The 20,913-nt window shown below is 41.5% G+C and overlaps 1 protein-coding gene across 2 annotated transcripts in view; it reads left to right on the plus strand.

Moving 5' to 3' along the window:
- The first annotated feature begins 1,224 nt into the window (after positions 1-1,224).
- The window catches only part of inpp5a (inositol polyphosphate-5-phosphatase A), a 142,117-nt gene continuing 122,428 nt past the window's right edge, over positions 1,225-20,913 (plus strand). For both annotated transcript variants that reach the window (XM_083897531.1, XM_083897532.1), the window contains exon 1: positions 1,225-1,598. In XM_083897531.1, the coding sequence (XP_083753657.1) occupies positions 1,521-1,598 (78 nt within the window). In that variant the 5' untranslated portion in view covers positions 1,225-1,520. The remainder of the gene's footprint in view (positions 1,599-20,913) is intronic.

The raw sequence follows: 20,913 nt of genomic DNA on the forward strand, positions 1-20,913 counted from the left end.
AGCAGTTTAATCCAGGCCGGTGATGGAAATGGTGGTGTTAAAAGCCAGACGTACTCTTGTGTTGTACTGAGAACATTAAAAACTATGTAAATATTTGGTGATGGGATAAAGTAGTGTATAAATGGAGTTGTGCGTAATTGTAATGGGGTAGGTACAAATAAGTTTATACTTCTGCGTACTCCTTTTCAAACATGTGAGGAGGTGTAAACGTATATTGGCATTGTCGCACGTGTTTGAAAGGTTTGAACTATCTATCTCAGGGGTGTCAAACTCATTTTCACTGAGGGCCACATCAGTATAATTGTTAACCTCAAAAGGGCCAGATGCAACTGTCATACAGAATAAATGTAACTAAATGTAACCAAATATAATGTAAAATAAAGGTAACTACTTTGTAACATATTGTTAAATAACTTTCTGTATTTATTACTTTTTCAAGTTATAAATATGATGCATTGTAACCTGGTCCGCGATGGTGTTTCTTGTCAAACTAACAGTTTTAAAAGTCTGTATCTGGTCGGGGCAGACCTGCTCACACACCTTCAGCATGCACTGCTTCAAAAACGCACCCTCAGAACAAGACTTTGAAGCACGGGCCATTTCCATTTCTTCTTCCACAATAAAGCTAGTCGTGGGAATGCCGTCACTTTGCGGGTAACGCAATCACCATGCATTGTGGGAAATGTAGTTTATGGTCAATGCACGCCTTAAAACAGCATAGACCTATTTTAACACAGATAGAATACCATTAATCACTCGCCGGCCACATAAAATGACGTGGTGGGCCACATCTGGCCCCCGGGCCTTGAGTTTGACACATCTGTTTGATAGTAATGAGTAGAAGTAGAGTAAATATAGTTAGAGGAAATTTAATGCAGTAAAATTGATATAAATATCAATAATAAAGTACAGTAACGAAGTATTTGCACTTCGTTATATTACAAACGTGCTGTGTTTACGGTGCGCTGGCCCTTTAAGAGAGCCCCGCGTTGCCATTGGCACGGTGACGTCAGAGCAGTGAAGGACTCCAGCCTATCCTCTCTAAACAGAGAAGGCAATGGTCCTGGTGGAGAGTCCTGCTTTGAGAGGGAGACTTTTACCCTGCACTAAAGCCACAGACACACGCTCCTAGCTGAAATGAAACAGAGACCTCAGGCGCTCGCTGTGGATTAAAACAGAAACTTTCAACGATGGCTCTGAAGGTGATAAAGTAGCAGGAGAAGCAGCAGCAGCAGCAGCAGCAGCAGCAGCAGCCACGCTCACCGCCGCCGCCGCCGCCGCCAACGGACCTTCTACTGCAAAGCAACTCCTGCTAGATGCACGGACACTGCTGAGGGGAAAAAATATGCTCCAGCCGAGCCGCCTCAACCCCGGCTACAGTGGCACGTTCGCAGCGTTGTAACCAGTTCCGTGAGACACTCGCCGGCTTGTGTTTGTCCTGGTTGTGTTTGTCGCTGCCTCTCACCTGTGAAGTCCGCCGTTCAAGTCCCAGACCTACCTGCGAGGAGACAACCGACAGTATGGCAGGGAAGCTGACAGCAGCGCAGGGAACAGGAATACTGCTGGTGACAGCCAACGTCGGCTCTCTGTTCGAGGATGTGAGTTTGTCCATTGATGAATACTGTCTGTTCACACTGATGTATACGTGTGTGTGTGTGTGTGTTTTATTGTCTTCCTTATTCACGCTATGCTCATGTACCTCCTCAGCTGGTCACGACTCGTGTGTGTGTGTGTATGTGTGTGGTGTAGTCTCACCAAAACACCTATGCTCTCGTTTACCCCATGGAAACACATGGTGTGAAGAGCTGTGTGTGTGTGTGGACTCCACATTATGTCCTGACCCACTTTTAATCATATGTTCTATGGCCCCACTGATAACTGTACAGAGACCCAGCTGTTAGTCTGACGTGAAGCTGCTCATGTGCATCAAGGTGAATTGACTGTGGAATTGTTTTTTTCCCCCCCCTTGGAAGGACTAAACCACGTGACGGTTCAGGCAGTATTTTTGTTTGCAGCTGTTGCATCACTCTGAGCTATTTGGTTGAAAAGGTTATCTCAGAAAGTCTAAAAAACAATCGAATTTCTAACTTCATCATGAGCAGCACAAAATCTTGCCAAAGAGCTACACGTCAATGTGTGTCTTTGAACAGTGTTCTATTCCCATAATGATTGTTACTGTCAGTGTGTGAAGTGGGGAAAATGAAGAGGCGTGTCAGTGTTACTCAGTAATTAAACGCTAAATTATGAAACCCTCCTTAAATAAGAGATGCAGCAAAATGTTTGGGATGTGTCACGACATCTATTTATTTTAATGTTCAGTCTATATTAAAATAACTAAAAACTTGCATATTTAGATTACAGGGAGTTTGCATTTTGTCCCCGTGTGTGGGTGTGCGTGTGGGTTTTCTCCAGTTTCCTCCCACAGGTCAAAAACATGCAGATTTGGGGATTAGGCAAATTGGACACTCTAAATTGACCGTAGGTGCGAGTTTGAGAGTGAATGGTTGTGTCCCTGTGATAGACTGGCGATCTGTCCAGGGTGTGTACACCCCGCCTTTTGCCCTATGTCAGCTGAGATTGGCACAGCACCGCCCTGCAACCCTCATGTGGAGGATAAAGTGGCTAGAAGACGATGATTTAAACTTCAAGCTCAGAGTCCATTTTATTTGGTGTCCTGCTATTTTGCCGTCCTGCAGGACTCGAATGCGGAAAGTCGGTGGTTATAACTAGTTTGTGAAAAACACTTTAATAGAAATTGTTGTTGTTGGTCTTACGGCTTCTCCCTTTATGGGGTTGCCACCAGTGGATCATCCGCCTAATAGACATGTTGTTGTTTAACAAGAAAATAACAACTGTAGACACTTGAAATGGTTGGAATGGGAGTCGTCACGTAGTGCGCCCTGAGAAATTATTATTCCAGGGCAAGTACTAGCATCTTGTGAGAAGAGCCAGTGCTCAAAATAGGAAAATTAAGAAGTGATGGTACAGGACAGTCCTGGCCCACTTCATGCACTAGTTATTGTTGTAACCACCTGTTGTCATTTATTATTTTTCACGTTAGGCCGTCTCTCCTGTGTCTCACAGAAAGAGAAATAGGGCATTTCCTAAAGTAGAGCAGCATGAAGCCTAAGTGTGAGGTAGCGCACACACACACACACACACACACACACACACATCATGAATGTCATAATCGCAAGAGTTCTAAAAGTTGTTGCGCTTGTTTGTGCCCTCTGTGCGTTTTTCTTACAATGTCCCCTCGGCGTGCACAGTTGATGATCCCGAGAAAAGACTGGCTGAGCAGATTTTCCATTAGAAATCCATTCACATTTCTGCATGCGCGTCCAGTCGTACTAAAACGAAGATCCGCGTCAGCATTCTGTGTGTGTGTGTACTTGATTTCACATGCTTATCTAGTGGGAACAATTTCTTGATAGGTGTTTGCCCTCATTTGTATGTCCTTGTAGTCTGACGTCCTCACATAATCCCAAGCAAATGTCCATGGTTACTGTCTTCTTTGTTGACCAAAAGAGGAGCGTGCCCACCAACTGGACTGGAAAGTGTTATGCTATATAGAGCATGCACAGACTCGGTCTGTATGAGTGCTCGTGTTCCTCTGAGTAGGGTCCTCTGTAGGCACGCAGACATGGAATTTATGGCCTAGTATGACCTTTACAATAAGCTCCACAAGTCCACAGTGACCACGACATGGTGCTGAATTCTTTGAGAGGACATTAAATGGAGTTATTTCCCAAGTCACACAAGAAATAAGTAAATGTAAGTTGTATCGAAGAGGCACTCTCAATTTAACTGAGGTGCATGGAAACGAATGTGTAAATAAAAAGAAGGTTCCAGTTTAACTGGTTTGCGTATTTTTCTAAAGTAGCTTCAAATAAAATTCACATCATATTATCCTCAGCTAGTACTGTGGCAGCCACTCGGTTAAGTGTAAACACTGCATTGCTGGTACCAGTACAAATATTCAGTGTAGGCCTGTGGAAAGGTTCGATACGGTACAGATTAGTTTTTGCATTTCCATTAGGAATAGGACCAAAATAACCGGCCCCAACTGTTCCATTTTTAGGAACCCTTCTCGTAGGGTACAAGAGTAATGATAAGGTACGGTACGGGTGGAGTTAGAGCTGATTGGGCGACGGAAAAGTGCCAAACATCTGCGACTAGTGTTTCTTCAACGCCTGCAGTTTATTATGTTCCAAACTTTGACGTCCTAACTGAGACAAAAAGCTACAAACGGAGCAGAAAAAAAGAGCCTTTGCGTTGTTTGTCTGTTGTGTTTTGCTCCATGTTGTCGGCACACTGGTACGACGTTGGCCTGGGCGATATGGACCCAAAGTCATATCCCGATATATTTAGGCTGAATATCGATATACGATATACTATATACCGATATTTTTTCTGCAAAGCGAAAGCTGTGATATGAAATGGTCAGTCAAAGTCAAAGCCAAATATGACGTGTCACAAGTCACGATCATCGGGAATGGTGCACACCGCGCCTACCAAGTAAAGGTCCTGTTCTCAGTCAAAACGCCTGACTGAGGGCTTTACCGTACAAAACTGTACCATACTACGCCAAAACCAAACTGTCATGATGGAAACATGGCTCTAATTTAACTTAACCCATGACTACAAGCACCTAAAGCAGATGCTAATCCAGAGAAAATCCACACAATGAGTTCCGGCTCGTCCACAGACGTGCTCGCTTACACGCCGCCTAATGTATAAGTTTTAGAGGAAAGCACTATTCAGATATTCCCTATAGATAAAGTCAATTGTTTGTATGACTGAAGAGAGTTTAAAAAAAAAAAAAAAGGTGTGTCAGCCAGGCCTCTTCACAAGTTTCTCTGCAGTTTGGTGAATATTATCCATGACTGTTGTCATGTACTGTAGCCCGGTACATAGTGGCACTAAACAGTACTGTAACTGTTTTATATGCTTGGAGCTCAAACACTTTGTGTCAGTCTCAGTGTTGTGTCAACAGAGTTTCTCCCTCGTCCTTGCTCCTCCTCCTCCTCGTCTCACCCGTGTGAAGTGCAGACTGAGGAGCAGTCTCCCTCACTGGAGTAAGCCTATAAATAGCCTCTTTCATACGAGCACCACACTATGGGTGTTTTGTGGATTTTTTTTTTTTCACTCCACCAGACATCTCACAGACTGAGCCAAAATGCACTTCAGAACATGTTTCCCTCTATGAGTGGGTGTGTTGGTCATATTTGAGGCTATTTATAATCTGCACCGTGTTGGGGCCCCCCCGTGTGATGCATTGATGTGTTGAATGAATTTTTTGTGCGCCGAGTTTAACGCAGATTCCGTTTTTTTAGTTCTTTTTGAGGATGAGATGATTGTGTGCTATATTTACTTAGCCTGACTCGGATCCAACAGGATGCAGCATGATTGCAGGAGGAGATCTGAAGTTGGAGATATCTCGTTGAGCTTGATTTCCCCTGGCTCAGATTACAATTTATTCATTGTCTCCTGCTCCACAGGGTCAACACAGGGATACAAACAACCATTCACTCTTACATTCACACCTATGGTTAATTTAGAGTGTCCTATAGGCTACGTGCACAATGGAACTTCCGCCTAGCAACCGCGGCTTCCGGTAGGTTGTGTTGTCGTTGTGATTTCCCGGAGACGATAGTGAAGTGCAAAGTCGTAGTCAATTTTATTTGTAATAATTAGCGGATTTCGGATACAAGAGAGACGGTTATCATATTAAAAAGTCAGAACGTCAACCCTACATTGTTGTGTACCCCTTTGTACAAATTCGTCTCGGTACAATAGTACGATAAACTTTCATAGGTTTCCGGTGGATGTGTGTGTGCGAGCCGAATGGGTGGTGAGGGTACTGCGGGACGAGGACATCCGAGTTTATACGTCCTCGTCCTCAAACGTTAAAACTTTAAAAGTCGTACTGCTATATAAGTAATTAATAAGCACAAGTCACACGACTGAGTGCCACATTTTCTGTTTGCTGTCTGGGTCTCCGCTCCCACATGCTCACCCTCGGTGTTGGTACATGGGAATTATTCCAAGTATAAAGAGCAGGAATGGCACCTTCCTTAAACCTCATCAATTTCCCCGGCGTGACAACAAAATCGTCCTTTTTGAAATCCTTGCTGCAAACTTGTGCGAAGTCGTCACATCCACCGGAAACCTATGAAAGTTTATCGTACTATTGTACCGAGACAAATTTGTACAAAGGGGTACACAACAATGTTGGGTTGATGTTCTGACTTTTTAATATGATAACCGTCTCTCTTGTATCTGAAATCGGCTAATTTTTACGAATAAAATTGACTATACGACTTAGCACTTCACTAGCGTTTCCGGGAAGTCACAACGACAACACGACCTACCAGTAGCAGCCCAGCGTACCGGAATCTGTGGTTGCTAGGTGGAAGTTCCATTGTGCACGTAGCCTGTTAACCTCTGCATGTTTTTGTTTTTGGAAAGGAAACTGGAATACTCGGAGAAAACCTATAGGCAGAACATCCAAACTCCTTTTTTTGCCTTGCTGCAAGGCAACAGTTCTAACCACTACTCCACCATGTGGACGAAAGGCAGATTCGTTCATTTAAAAATAATCTAAATTTGGATTTTAAGAAGACAAACCCTTGCTCTCTTGGTCTGGTATGACCAGTAGCTTATTGTGGCTATTGTTAGCGAAGAAGAAACCTAAGATTAATGTTGCCATATAATTGACAACAATGACTTTGTCCCGTCTATTTTATGACTCTGCTCGATATCTGCTAATGATGTGCTCTACTAAAGCACTATTGGAACGAACCATTAGCAGCACTGTCAGCTGTTACAGGAGCTTGCTTTGATGCTGCATTTTTTATATTAACCTGAGGTATCACCAACAAGAAGGAATTAAATAACTTTATTTATACAGGTTATCCCATTGAGACACAGGGTCTCATTTTCAAGCCTTGCACTTAGTGCCCAAATACTTTTTCATCAGCTGAGTTTAAGTTGAATATTATAATTAAAAGTATAGAGCTAATATAACACAAATATTATTCTGATAATCCTTGCTGTTAAAAGTCAGGAGTTCTTTGTGTTAGGTGATGAAAAAACTCGAAATAGATCATGGAACATTTCTCAGTTGCTATGTTGACGTAGAGCAGTTCAAATCCTTCTACTGGACACTGTTATTTTTAAATAAACTATTAAGTCACACAGTGCTCTAGTCCAACATGCTGTCTAACTGTTTAATATTTTCTGTTTTAAAAAAAAAAAGAAAGAAAAATGCTCACAGTATCTGCCCTGGTTTCTAGCGCTCTGCCTTATTCAAATGAAAAATAGTAGCTGTTTTGGAGAGGCTCTCTCGTGGCCCGTTTATGGTGGAGATGGATGATCTGCTGGTCCTTCAGGACATTTGGATTTTCTCTGCCGTCATCACTCAGTCATTGTTTGAACAACATCTAAAGCAGAGGAATAGCAACCATCCCCGAAGCTTTAAGTCATTTGCCAATGTTGGTGCTCTGAGTCATCCTCGGTGAATCCAATTATGACGGCAAACATTGGTTTTCTCTCGTGTTTAGAGCGGTCATCAAATGTTGACCTTTGTTTGCTTATTGGCGCACCGTCTGTTTTTAAGGAAAAACCAGCACCCCACCCTACACCCTCCAGCAGATGGCTAGATAGTGTGTTTTGTGTTTTATCTTTGCAATGAATTTGCTAGCTGGTTTTAATCAGGTTAACCTGATTAAATAGAGCAGCAGCACAGACGGTTAGCTGTAACTGCAAGTCAACAAGAGTGACAAGAGTCATGAATGTTGAGTTTTTCAGATCAACCTAAAAAAACAGTGGAGGCAAATATGACATATTAAGTTAGCTAGTGTAACTATTGTGTGAGCAGGTTTTTCGTTTCACACACACTCTCAATGTGCGCTTTAATTGCATTCCGAGTTGTAAAGGGCTGGCTTTTCTCATCGAGGATCTAAAATGATCTTTGACACCACTAGTCCTGATGTTGGATGGTGATGCAGCTATATATATACACACTAACCCTAACCCTACTCAGTACCTCTACTCTCCAGAGTGTTTTTTTCTAAACCTGAAGAGAATTTCATGGGTCCTACTGGATTCCTGATGCGAAGTTAAGGAAAGCAATCCAGTGCCATTTCTCGATTCTGCTCATCGGTCTGATTCCAATTAAATTTCAACCCTGTGCCAACAAAAGTAGGCCGACAGCCAGGAGAATTAAAACAATCTAGAAACATAATAGGAAAATGGCATACATGTGAGGCAGGCATGGGAAACCTCCTCTATGTAACCTCTGTTTTTACTTACAGCACTTAGCACAGGCCAAGAATCTGACTGTGGTCGTGAGGGGGGGGCTGGTATGAGATGATGTTGATTGAGGGAAAAAATAAATGCAATTTTTAGGTGTCCATTGAAGAGCTCACATGCAGTCAGTTGGTTAGATTTAATTTACTAATGTTGCTTTTCACTTTAGGTGCGTCGTTAAACACCGAGATAGTTGTCTGTACACACTAAATCCTCTGTAATCTCTTCATAGATGCTCCAGTGCCTAACTTGGACAGATTTGGGGCCAGGAATTAATTTTGATTTTTTCCAGTGATAGTGAGCGCTTTAATCTACCTGGGCGGCTCTTTATGTACCTGGGCGGGATGTTTGTGCATGGGAAATGCTGATTAGGGTTTTGTCAAAGGAAAACTCGGATAGGGCTGCCTGTGTGATACTAATCTTATTATAACAGGATATTTGCCCTCTGTAACGGATGTGTTGCTTGGTTGGGATGGCGTATCAAATACATGGCATGACTGCAATTTAAACTTGGGATGTGTCAAAACAGTGGTGTTTTCCACCCACTGGAAAAATACACAGACACAGAATAATAAAGCTGCTGCTACATCTATTATAAAAACACATTGATAAAAAAAGGAGTTCAGACGCATATGTTCCCCCCCCGCTCCAATGTATTTGCACACAAGCAAAAAACTAACAAACGCAGGTGTCCTATGTGTTCAGGTGCTTTTACGCACACCTTTCAGCAGGTGTGTCTCTGCTCCGCAACAGGTGGGAAAGAGTCAGCAGGAGCTAAGTGTGAATCAAAGCTCCACTACTGACGTTGCTTAAATATGAAATGAAATTTCAACAATTGAGTCAGAAAAATGAGTCAGGTTTTTTGTCAGTGTTAAAATTAGGGATGTGAATCTTTGGGTGGCTCACGATTCGTTTCAAAATCGATTCTCTATTAAACCGATTCGATTCATACTCGATTCAATAATTGATACAATTCATAGTGTGTTAAGGCAAATTATGGCATCAAAACAATACAGTTTGTATAAGATAATGTGATAATGTGATCACACAAAGGCAAACTTAAGACAAAAGTTAACATTTATTCATTCAAAACAAATAAAAACTTGCTTACTGTACAAAACAATAACTTGCATGAATAAAAGCTTAGATGAGCTGCCTTTTTATCCGAGAAATGTACAAAAATAAACTGTACACAAATAACACAAACTGGTTTGTGTGGTTTTTCAAAATAGAAACTTTAAAAAACAAACAAATAAACCACAATTTTGAAGTTTATGAATTGATTCAGAATCGTGGATGATTAGAATCGCAATTCCTATGTGAATCGATTTTACGCGACATTACACAGCTTTACAGCAACAGTATAAACAGAATGTACCATGTTTGTACCAAGTAGGGATGTAATGGCATGAGAATTTTCTAAAAAAATGTTCAAAATGATGATATATTGAGATCATTTAACCAAGATTTATATTGAAATAGATTTATTATATATTACATGATGTGTTACAAAAATAAACATTACATACAGAGAAAGACAACCTACCTAAAAATCTTTGAATAAGTATTTCAACAGTCAAATATATTTAAACAAATCCAAATGTGTGTAAGTATTACAGGAACTCTATATAAATTGTTTCCATTATTAAAGCAAGATTTCTGATTGTTTAGTTTCTTTGCTCCACATAACAAAGAAATCATTAAAATGGAGTAATTTTGGTTTGTGGACAATACAAGACATTCAAGATCATCGTCAATTCCAGGTTTGACAAACACTAATCAACGTTTTCTGACATTTTATGGACCAAACGATTAATCGATTACGAAAATAATCATTAGTTGCAGCTCTATTAGTAATTCATTAGTACTTTCTGTTGGCACTAACCTGAAGATAAGTCAAAAGTTGATGATTCTCCATCAGTTGAAAATCACGCTGGCAAACTTCTTACTGTATTATGCGCACATATTCATGATCGAGCATGTTATGAAAAGCTCTGATTGTTGTCCTTTCAGCGCTGCTTTGTTTAAACAGGTGGACATTGGGCTGGCCAGAGTGGGGTTTCGCCATTAACCTCACCGTAATGCCTGAGGTGCAGGTTTTGTTTTGAGGTTTATGACCAAAGTTTAATGTCTTCCAAAGGGCTGCGCAGAGGCTGTCATCACAAACAAACCTATGCAAATATGTCCCATCAGTGATTGATACAGAATTAATTTAATTCATAACAGTAGCAGCAGCAGCAGCAGCCTAGGTTTATACAAACTAGAACATGAAAGAGAAGTTCTCCAGTGACACTCGCAATTAACTTTGACACAAACAGTGCACCATTTACCATTTATCAGGACTGTCACAAAAACAAAAGTCGTTCAGTCGGTCTCAAGCTTCACCCAGATGTTGTTGTCCAGTTTGAACTGAGGTGAACCAACAGAAGACTAACAAAGTTAACTTTTTCCACTGTGGTTCAGTCCAAATAAAACAAACTAAAGGTGCGACATGAGTGCCCTCGTCCATTACGTAACCTGTGGCAATTACTGGATCTGCCTCATGGACAGTCACTGCAGTAACAGGGAGAGTCTTATCATGATTTTCTTATGTAGACTTTCCACTGGAAAGATTAGTTAGATTAAGCACAATCAATTTAACAGATGACAAACGGCCTCATGTGTTGCTCTGCTTTCGAAGGCTGTCTGGGTTACGGTGAAATTATATGATCGCATTACCCTCGTGATGGTCCCGGTGTTCTCCTCGAATGCTCTCGTTACAGTAAACACTGGCCCGCTCGCTGCGGTATTCATTTGATTACAAACACACTTTTGATTACACACACACCTTTTCTGTGCCAAAAACCAAGATGACCGCTATGCGTTGTGGCGGATTAGTGGATTAATATAAATACCACCTCTTGTGGGTTCGATCGGCCGACTTGCTCTTCCATCCTTTCACTCACGCCGCCTGTTTCTCCACCTTCAGACGTCCGCTGACAGCTCATTAGCTCAGACGATCGCAGCTTGGACACCACTGAGTCGGTTTATTTACATCTCTAAAGATAGAACGAAGTGTTTCCTCAAACCTGGAAGCTCTCACTCACACACACACACTCCAAGTATTTTGTATCAGCAGCAATTTTGCTGTAAATGTGTGTTTGTGTGGTTATGTAATGTTTTTTTTTTTTTATCTTATCTTATCCATCTGCATCACTGAGGCAAAATTGTATTTTCCATGTGAACATGTGAGGATGTCACTGCAGGCAGCATACACACTGGAAACTATATTTAGCTTTTCATCACATGGCTGATGGTAGTGAATTCCCTTTGAATAATGTAATTGAGCTTTCAGGGTGTGTATTTATAGGGCTGCTAGAGCAAATGTGTGCTCCCGAGAGTGATGCTGTGTTGATAAGAGGCTGAAATAGAAGACGCCAACAATGTAGGATACGGTTGTATTGGTAATATCACGTCCTCGCTCCGTCCACCTCCTCATGTTTTAGCTCAGGGTTTTATGGGGAGCAGAATCTCTGACTAAATACTTCATCTGACAGCTTGGTTTTGTGTGTATTCCTCTGCCAAAGTCTGTTCCAGTGTGTTGCTGCAGGAGTGGAAAAGTTTATGAAAGAAAGATCAGAAGATGCTATTTTGGTGTTCTCCCTGCTCTGCCCTCCTCCATCCTGTCATAACACGGAATTGGAAATCCAAGAGGAAAAGACGTCGGAAACATTTGCCACAGACGAGTATAACGTATTCCTCACCAGTATGTTGCATCCTATAGAGGCAGTTTTATACCTAGTTACTCCATTTAATTAATTAAATGATGAACAGTATCTGTAAAACCTTACCAATATGTTATCTTACCTGTATGAATATAGGTTTGTGTTTTTCTATGTTATTAATTTTTCATATAGTGCAAGACCTGTATTTGAAAAACAACATGGTGCAGTAAAACACTGTTAAAGGGGGGACCCTTTTCACTGCTGCACCACAAAGACTAAAGCCCAATTTATACTCCTGCGTAAAGTGCTCTGCGTAGCTACGCAGAGTCCTCTGCGTCGACGCAGAACCTGTCGAAGAGCCTCTGCGTCGTCTCCGGGTGCACGGAATATTTTTTAAGTGTCCGTCACTCCGTCAAGGGACTACGGAGACGGCAAGAGCTGCGATTGGTCCTCAGGACAGGCCGAGCTAAGCTGCTCTGTGCCGGCTCTCAGTGCGCTCCGGGCGTCCTGACAGAGGCGGAGCTGATCCCCGCCGATAACGCCGCTGCCGAACTATAAATACGTCATATCTTAACACACACAGCACATGTTTAGACTCTAAATGGCCAATTTCTCGCCTCAAATTATCTTAAAACTGCGTTCCGTGACACAGAAAAGTGAGAAACGGCCACTTTTTCAACAACAACAGTCTTTCTCTCTCTTTCTTTCTCGGACGCCATTGCTCACTGTAGCCTGAGGCAGAACAACCTTGCGCAGCGACCCCTACTGATCGGGCGGGAAATTGCAGCGAGTGTCCGTCACCACGACGCAGAAGTATAAATGCTCGAGGCGTCTCCGTGGTGACGCAGACGGATAACGCATACGCAGTCGGAGAAGTATAATGTGGCCTTAAGGGAATACCTGAAGAGATAACTGTGGTAGCAATTTATCAAAACACTAGAGTGTACTTAGACTACCAAGAATGGGGGCGGTACCTATGTTCCCCGGGTCCTATATTCCCCGCTTTGTATGTGACCGGGGAACATAGAACCCTTTTTTAGAAAAAGGGTCCTATATTTCCCACTTTCACCCAAAAGGACCCGGGGAACATAGAACCCTTTTTTAGAAAAAAAAGGCGCACCGGTCAGCCAAACTATCACTGCGCCGCCTGCGCTTCGACCCATTAAAGAAAGGCGGGGAACAAGGGTCCCATGTTCCCGTCACATACAAAGTGACAACCTTAGGACCTTTTTTGGAACCTTTTTCAGGGAACATAGGACCCGGGGAACATAGGTACGACCCCCCAAGAATTTATGCAGTTAAAAGTGTCTCAGAATAGTTTATTGTATGTTATGAACACAACGTGACCTGTCCCTATCTCAGCTAGGACATGCTATTTAACCATACTCTCTCACCTTTAAGGTAAATTCAAGATGAAACAACAATTTTCCCCCCTAGGTAGCCTTAGAATGTCCCCTTTTCACCAGAAACTTTCAATAGCGCCGCATATGTATGCATGTGTGTATATATATATGACATACTTTGGAAGTGGAGGCATGTTATTGCATGGTGTTATGTGATTGTTGTTGAAGTATTTAGAGAAAGCCCTGCAGCTATAGGCTTCTCTGCACACAACCCTTACAGCTTGTCACTTGGGGTGAATGTTGATGGGCCACTGGGATAAAAAAAAAGGGATTATCTGTTGTCTGCGCTCCTCAAGGGTTTTCTTCGCACAACCTGTTGCAGTCAAGTTGGAATGTGTGCCAGACTTGATTGGACTGGTTGCCGGTCAATAATAACAGCTTCCGCAACCTATCACAGAATAATAAGTTCATGCAAAAGAAGATTGTTGTTTCTTTTAATGTTGTCTGAATAACTTGAGGGCCACATGGTTGGTGTAGTGGTTAGCACTCCAGTTTGGTGAACTGGATCAAGGGCCTTTCTGCATGGAGTTTGCATGTTCTCCGTGTGTGTGTTTTCTGCGGGTTCTCCGGTTTCCTCCCACAGTCCAATTTGCATAATCCCCAGATTTTTTGGGATTAGGCAAACCAAACTCTAAATTGACAGTAGATGTAAGTGTACGTGTGGTTGGTTGTTTGTCTCGATGTGTGGCCCTGTGATGGACAGCACCCTTGTTCTTGAAAATCGGTACCACTACACTTTTTCTCCATACAAGGTCTTTTTAAGATTGCAATAAACAATCTGATTAAAAAAGTCCACTGCTCTCTCTCCTTGACATCACCATACCTCCACAGGTATGGACCAACTGCCTTCCCACTCTTCGTCTTCTTCATGGCTTCCTTTACTTTCTCCTTACTAATCCTAATCCTCTACACTTCCGTCTCTCTCATTTCCTTCATTCATTAGCTCCTCAAAATATTCCTTCCATCTTCTCAACACACTTTGTTAGCCTGTTATAGAACATTTCCATCTCTGTCCTTGATCACTCTCACCAGCTGGACATCCTTTCCAGTTCTGTCTCTCTGTCCAGCCAATCGGTAAAAGTCCTTCTCTCATACACCTCACTACAAGCCTTTTCCTTTGCCACCGCTTTCCTCTGGACTCCAGCCTCCTTTCTTCATCTCCCTGTCCCACTTTTTCTTTGCCATCCCTTACCTTTTAATACTTTTCTGTACTTCGTCGTTCCACCACCAGGTTTCCTTATCTTCTTTCCTCTCTCCAGAGGACACACCAAAACACCTTATTGACTGTAACTCCTCACTACCTCTAAGAGCCTGCTGAAACTCCTCCCAGAAATTTGCACCAATATTCCCCTTACAGCTCCTTTCTTTGTTAATATCTTAAAGGCTTGTTTTTCCCATTTTTCAATTTTTGACTCACAATGGGGAAAATGGGACAAAGGTAAATGGATTGATAAGGAAGGGAGTGAACACATAGAGCAAAGAAAGCTGAGGTTATCTAGGAGTAGATAGCTAGAGAGGGACACGCCCACACAGACAGCTGATGAGGTCAAAGGCTTTTTCGTAAGACACTCAAGAAATGACTGTGAGGCGCAGTCCTTTTTTATAAAACGTCACATACAGGAGTTCAATGAAAGCTCAGTCAGTGTTTCTTCTTGTGTTTTTTGTCATGTGCTGCATGTTTGCTCAGTTTCACTAGAAATATTTCTTTCGGTCACCTTGGATTTTTCCATTCACTTTGAAGAGATCATAGTCAACTCTGGCAACTGTTGCATCAGCCACTTTTAGCGAGAATCATCAAGGTCACATTCAAAAGACTGGGGAGATATGTAGGACCTTTTTAAAGTAATTATTAAGTGGATTATTTTATTCATTATTTTTTTTATTGACATCAGTGTTTTGTGGTGTGAGATTCAGTTAAACGCTCACTGACAACCAGAGTATTTAATAAGAGGGTAAATTAGCTTTAACCGGGTTACTTCAACCCAGTTTTGACATCATGTGGGCATCACAGTAACCTGATTAAAAACAGAATGTTCATAAAAATCTAGGGCTACTTATGAGTTATGACTATGTCAGACCCACAGACTAATATCTGTATCTTTACATGCGAAACGTCTGTCACCATCTCCACTTATCTGACCAGCAACTGAGCATTTTAGACATTTATGTTTCTAACTGTTCTGAGAATGGGATCTGTTCTTTTATTTGTAACTGTTGATATTACACTGAGTATCTCTTGGTTTGACTAAAAGTCGTACCAGCTTGGGTTGTGGGAGTTTTTGGACATAATAGACAAAAGAATGAATCCGTTAATCTACAAAAATAATCAGTAGATTGATCAATAGTTAAAATAATTGTGACTTGCAAAGAGCAGTTACAGGAAGTGAGTCTCAATGTCTCCAGATGGAAAATACACTGGCTTTTTAAAGCTTTGCCTCCATGTCCAGACACGCTTGGCTGTTAAGCCACTCATGCTTTGTGTTTGAGTAGGTGAGGCGTGTACTAATTGGGGAAAAATGGAAAAAAATAAGTTTATGCTCAAGGCTGGTTCTTATCAAGGTGTTTTAGAAACCATATTAATATTCTGCTCTGTTAATGAGTTCAGTCGCATGAGCAGCTTTGTTTGTATCTGCTCAGGTTTTGCTGTCTCATGGACGCCTACTCCTTCCCAACCCTTAATGAAGATGATAAAGTTTCAAAGGCGGTGGACAATCTTTGTGACATTTATTTAAAGGGGACATATTATGCAACTTCTTAATCATTTAAATCCTTATAGTTGGGACTCTGGAGGTTGGGACTCAGTTGGCAAAGTGTGAAAAAAGATGACTCACTCATGTTTTTGTGGTCCTCTTACAGTTAATAAAACATGCAATGTTGACTTCCGCACTCACTGGTATACAATGCGCTAAATTCCTGGAATTGTTGTCTCCGTAAAACACGCGAGAATGCTTGCGAGGGCAGCGGTATCCGAAAACCGGAAGTCCGCAAAGTCCACGAAAACTAGTTCTACACAAACTTTCAGCCGCAGAGGATTTATCTGTCCAGCGGATACATGTTATATATGACGGCAATGTTATTGAGTCCAGTTGCACAGGCAGCTTTTTTTTTATCTGCTCAGGTTTTGCTTTCTCATGGACCCTTAATGAAGATGCAAGATGCAAGTTGAGTTATAATTGAACTTTCAAAGGCAGTGGACATTTATTTAAATTTAGTAGGAAGTAAGAATATATTTTATGATTTCTGTGAACTGAATTCAGTTTCAGGGAATTAGAAATGAAATGAGTTGTGTGATCTGATACTGTCTGTGCCCAATGAGAATCATGACCTTTTTCCTGTACTCACATAATGGTGGCGTGGAAAGTTCACAGCTTCTTGCTGACTCATTTTTGTTTAAAATAGTTCCGAGGCTGCGCTTTTGGGCTTTGTTATGAATCCAATGTTTGGCTAGAACAAAAGTGGAGCTTTTTATTTTCTCACACATTACGTTAATAGACAGATTGTTGCATCATTTGCAGGAAGACTTTTACGTTGTTGTTATTGTTTTGCTGTTTTCACCAGTGGGTCATGAATGTGTAGGTATTTGTACCTGGAAATCTGTGCACAGTTTATGTGCAGTATTAAAGCTTGTGTCAGCACTGTTTATCAGAGGACTTTGGCTCGCTTTCATCTTGTAAACTCGAAGTGTGTGTGTGTGTGTGTGTGTGTGTGTTTTCTAAAGAGCGTGCTTAGCAACAGCAGTCTGTCTACTTACATTTTCATTTACGGTCAAGTCAACATTTGACTTGTGCGCGACCTGTTGAGTCGACTTTGGTTTCAAAACTCTCGCCGTGTTTGTCAAAGTCACACTGTCGCATTAACACGTGGATATGGTTTTCTCTGAGCAGCTCGGTCTGCTTCAGGAGAGACATAAATTGAACGATTGCAGAAGTGCTTACACCTCTTTTATCTCCACAGAAGCCAATTTTTTTTTTAAATGAAAGAGCTGTGGCTCGCAGCCCGGCAGTGCTGTCCCTACTCTACACCGAGGCTGTTCATTTCACAAGCAGTTGCAGGGTTTGTTCAAAAAAAGAGAGATTCCGTTTTTTGAGAAATATCATTGTCTTTGTAGACCAGTTTAAATGAAGATTTTTCATCCTGCTTTTATAAAATGTCCATATTAAACTGGGCATTTTTGGCAGAAATGTACTCACTGAACTGTACCTGATTTGATCAAGGAAACTCTGTCTAAAATGTCATTTATGTGACAATAACATTGTGTTGCTTGTTTATCGGCCACTGCTCTAACTGTTTTTTGCTGCAGTTAAATCAAGTGTAGAACAGTAAATGTCAAGCTGCTTGTTTTGTTGATGAGTAAACTGTGAAATTATCATATCATCATAGTTGCACTGATAGAAGACGCTGCTGTGCACAAGATTTGCGTTAGCAGGCATTAATTATCTCGTTTTGGCAAACACTCAACGTGCTTTGTCATTTACCACTGAAACACATCCACCAGCACCTTTATGCTGTGTTTTTCTATCACACGTCACTGCCAGCACACACATCAGGCATCTTTGGGATCTTGGACACTTTTGTATGTAAAGTCTGGCACACTCTCGAGGATTTTCAAAGCTGAATTGATTTTAAAAACATGGGAGAGCACAGACGCAATTAACTTTGTAACCGATTTTCAATAATTCTGAGAAAGCCCGATCCAGCCAAGACGCAGCACCACACACACAGCATTTAATCAAACTTTCAGAGAGAAGATTCCAAGGATTTGGGATTGCACAGATCCAGAATTTAATGTGACTTCAGAATATAAACATGGAGGCAGCTTGTCGGCAGTTAATAGCTGCTGTATGTGTGTAATGTTTTAATGAGAAACGCAACTATGGGCAACTATGATAAATGTAATTCAAAAGGCTGAGAGGATTTATACTCACAATTTGAAATCAGGAAGACTCTGATGCATCCTATGTTACAATGATAAAATCGCGCATGTTAACCCCTCGCACTATGGGATACAATCAGCCTAAAATTGGAAGGCACCCATGATTGTTGGAAGGGTCAGATCGGGCCTACAATCTGGCCAAGTGTGGGGCAGGCTTAAGGACAAGTAAGTAAGGGATGTGAATCTTTTGGTGGCTCACGATTCGATTCAATTCCGATTTGTTAGGGTCACGATCTCGATTCAACCGATTCGATATAACGATTCTTGATTCAAACGATTCTCAATTAAAAAATTGATACAATGCATAGTGTGTTTAGGCAAATTATGGCATCAAAACAATACAATTTGTATAAGATAATGTGATCACACAAAGGCAAACTTAAGACATGATTAGAACCTCGATTCCTATGTGAATCGATTTTTTTCCCCCACCCCTACAAGTAAGTGAGGCAGTATTATCACTGTAGGGTGAATTCTCAGTAAGCGGCCAAGCATTCATTAGTGAAATTCAGGTTAAAAACACCTGCTCGGTTTAGCTTTTAATGGGAAGATAATATTAGCAGGGCTAACCTTAGTCATTTTGCCAGAACAGCATTCAACCTTTCTTGGTCTTGAGAAGCTGCAGCATATATTTACAGACACATAGCAGCACATACTCTTCAATTACTGACATACCGACGACTTACTGCTAGCAGTGCTCTCTCTCTCTACTCTGCTCTCATTCACTGCTCCACCATCACTCTTCTGGCTTGTTATGCACTACTTTGTTCCCCCGAAGGAGCATTTTCACGTTACCTTTTACGGAGAGTGAGCAGAGGAACTTGGAGGGCTTTCATGGTAGACGTGCTCACACTGTGCGCGAGTACCAAGTGATAATCGTTAGCACGTTGATATTAATGACTGTGTGGCATTTTGGCTGTGCTCAATAATTCAGCAGGTGCACTGCTGAGGAATGAGAGTAAGGGGAACACACTGGGGTTTTCATACCTCAAGTCATTTATTGTCGTTTATCAATGTACCAAGGTAATTAGTAAGTGGACTGAAGCCAGCTGTTGCTGTCTTTATGTAATGCTAAGCTAACTAGCTGCTGGTTACGGTCTCATACTTAAACAGTCATTAGTGGGATAATTATCGAACTTATACAAGCAGATGGATAGGTTTTCACACTCGTGTGCATGTGTGTGTGTGTGTAATGTTTACAGAATAGTGAACCTGAGGCATAAATATCCTCTGAGTAAACATGACAAAAGCCTTTCGGTCTGTTCCAGTTATCTGTACAGTCAGACATGAACTGTTAAGAAGCCAGAGACGGACCACATCCCATCCATCATCTTCACTGTAGAATAAACAGGTGTGACGTTAATAGGTTGAATTAACTGAAAGTCATTAGCATCGTTTGACCTCTCCAACTGATGCTGGTTATGAATCCCATTTGGAAAAAGACACTCTATCTGGGTTGCACCCCTCTTCTCACTCCCCCTGTCTTTTGCAGAGATCATAACACTCACTAGTTCCCTTTATCTATTTCCCCATCACTCCCAGCAGGACTTGTGTTTATGTAACCCCAAGGCTTTGATGAAGAGTACTTTTGCTTCTGGTGAATATAGATTTGGTGGGTGAATGTTTCCCTTTTTTTTCCCCTGATAGTGTCTGCGTTTGTTTTCGTCGATGGGTCGTTTCACTGCATGTTGTGCTCGTTGAAATTTGGATCAGAATGTGAATGTGACTGAAAGTTGGTCATGCGTTCCGTCAATGATTTGAACTCATGCAATGCTCAAGCATGTCTTGAATAAACCTAATGTCAAATCTTCATTAATGAGAGTAGCATAGATGACGCTAAATGACGTCGTCACCTAATTTGCATAATTGGCCATGTGTTTGTAATTGTAATGGACGGTGTAGGAGAGAGAAATAGACAAAAAAGTAAGTAAGTAAAAAAAAAAAACTTTTTAACCATTTAAATCCTTTTATTTGGGACTCTGGAGGTCTTATCAGTCAGCATGTTTTTGTGGTCCTCCTCAGTCTAAGTACAGGAGATAAAACATGCGATGTTGACTTCTGCGCTCACTGGGACGTCACAATGCACTAAATTCCTGGAATTGTTGTCTCGCGGAGCTCCGCTTTGTCCATTAAACACGCGAGAGTGCTGGTGAGGGCAACGGTATCCAAAAACCGGAAGTACATGAAAAGTTCTCTTCTCGGCTCCACAGTGCAGCACAGAGTCCTACATAAACTTCCAGCCTCAGAGGATTTATCTGTCCAGTGGATACATGTTATATATGACGGCAATGTGCCTGCTAATGATCACTTTTACAAATGTTCCAATAGTGAGCTCTGATGCAGGCTTAAAACGAAGTGAAAGATGAAATTACCCATGAGGCTTTGCTTTGCTGATATTTTTCAACAAATATGGCGGCCACATCTGCCAAGGAACTTTTTCGTTGTAATATATTTTATATTTTGGCAAATAAGCACGTTACAATGTCAAAATGTGTTGGAATATGTTGGTTTGATATACATCCACAGGACCGTTGAACACCATGGGCATACTCTCTCGAAG

Source organism: Microchirus variegatus (assembly GCF_963457635.1).
Source record: "Microchirus variegatus genome assembly, chromosome: 11".
In the NCBI taxonomy this organism is placed as follows: domain Eukaryota; kingdom Metazoa; phylum Chordata; class Actinopteri; order Pleuronectiformes; family Soleidae; genus Microchirus; species Microchirus variegatus.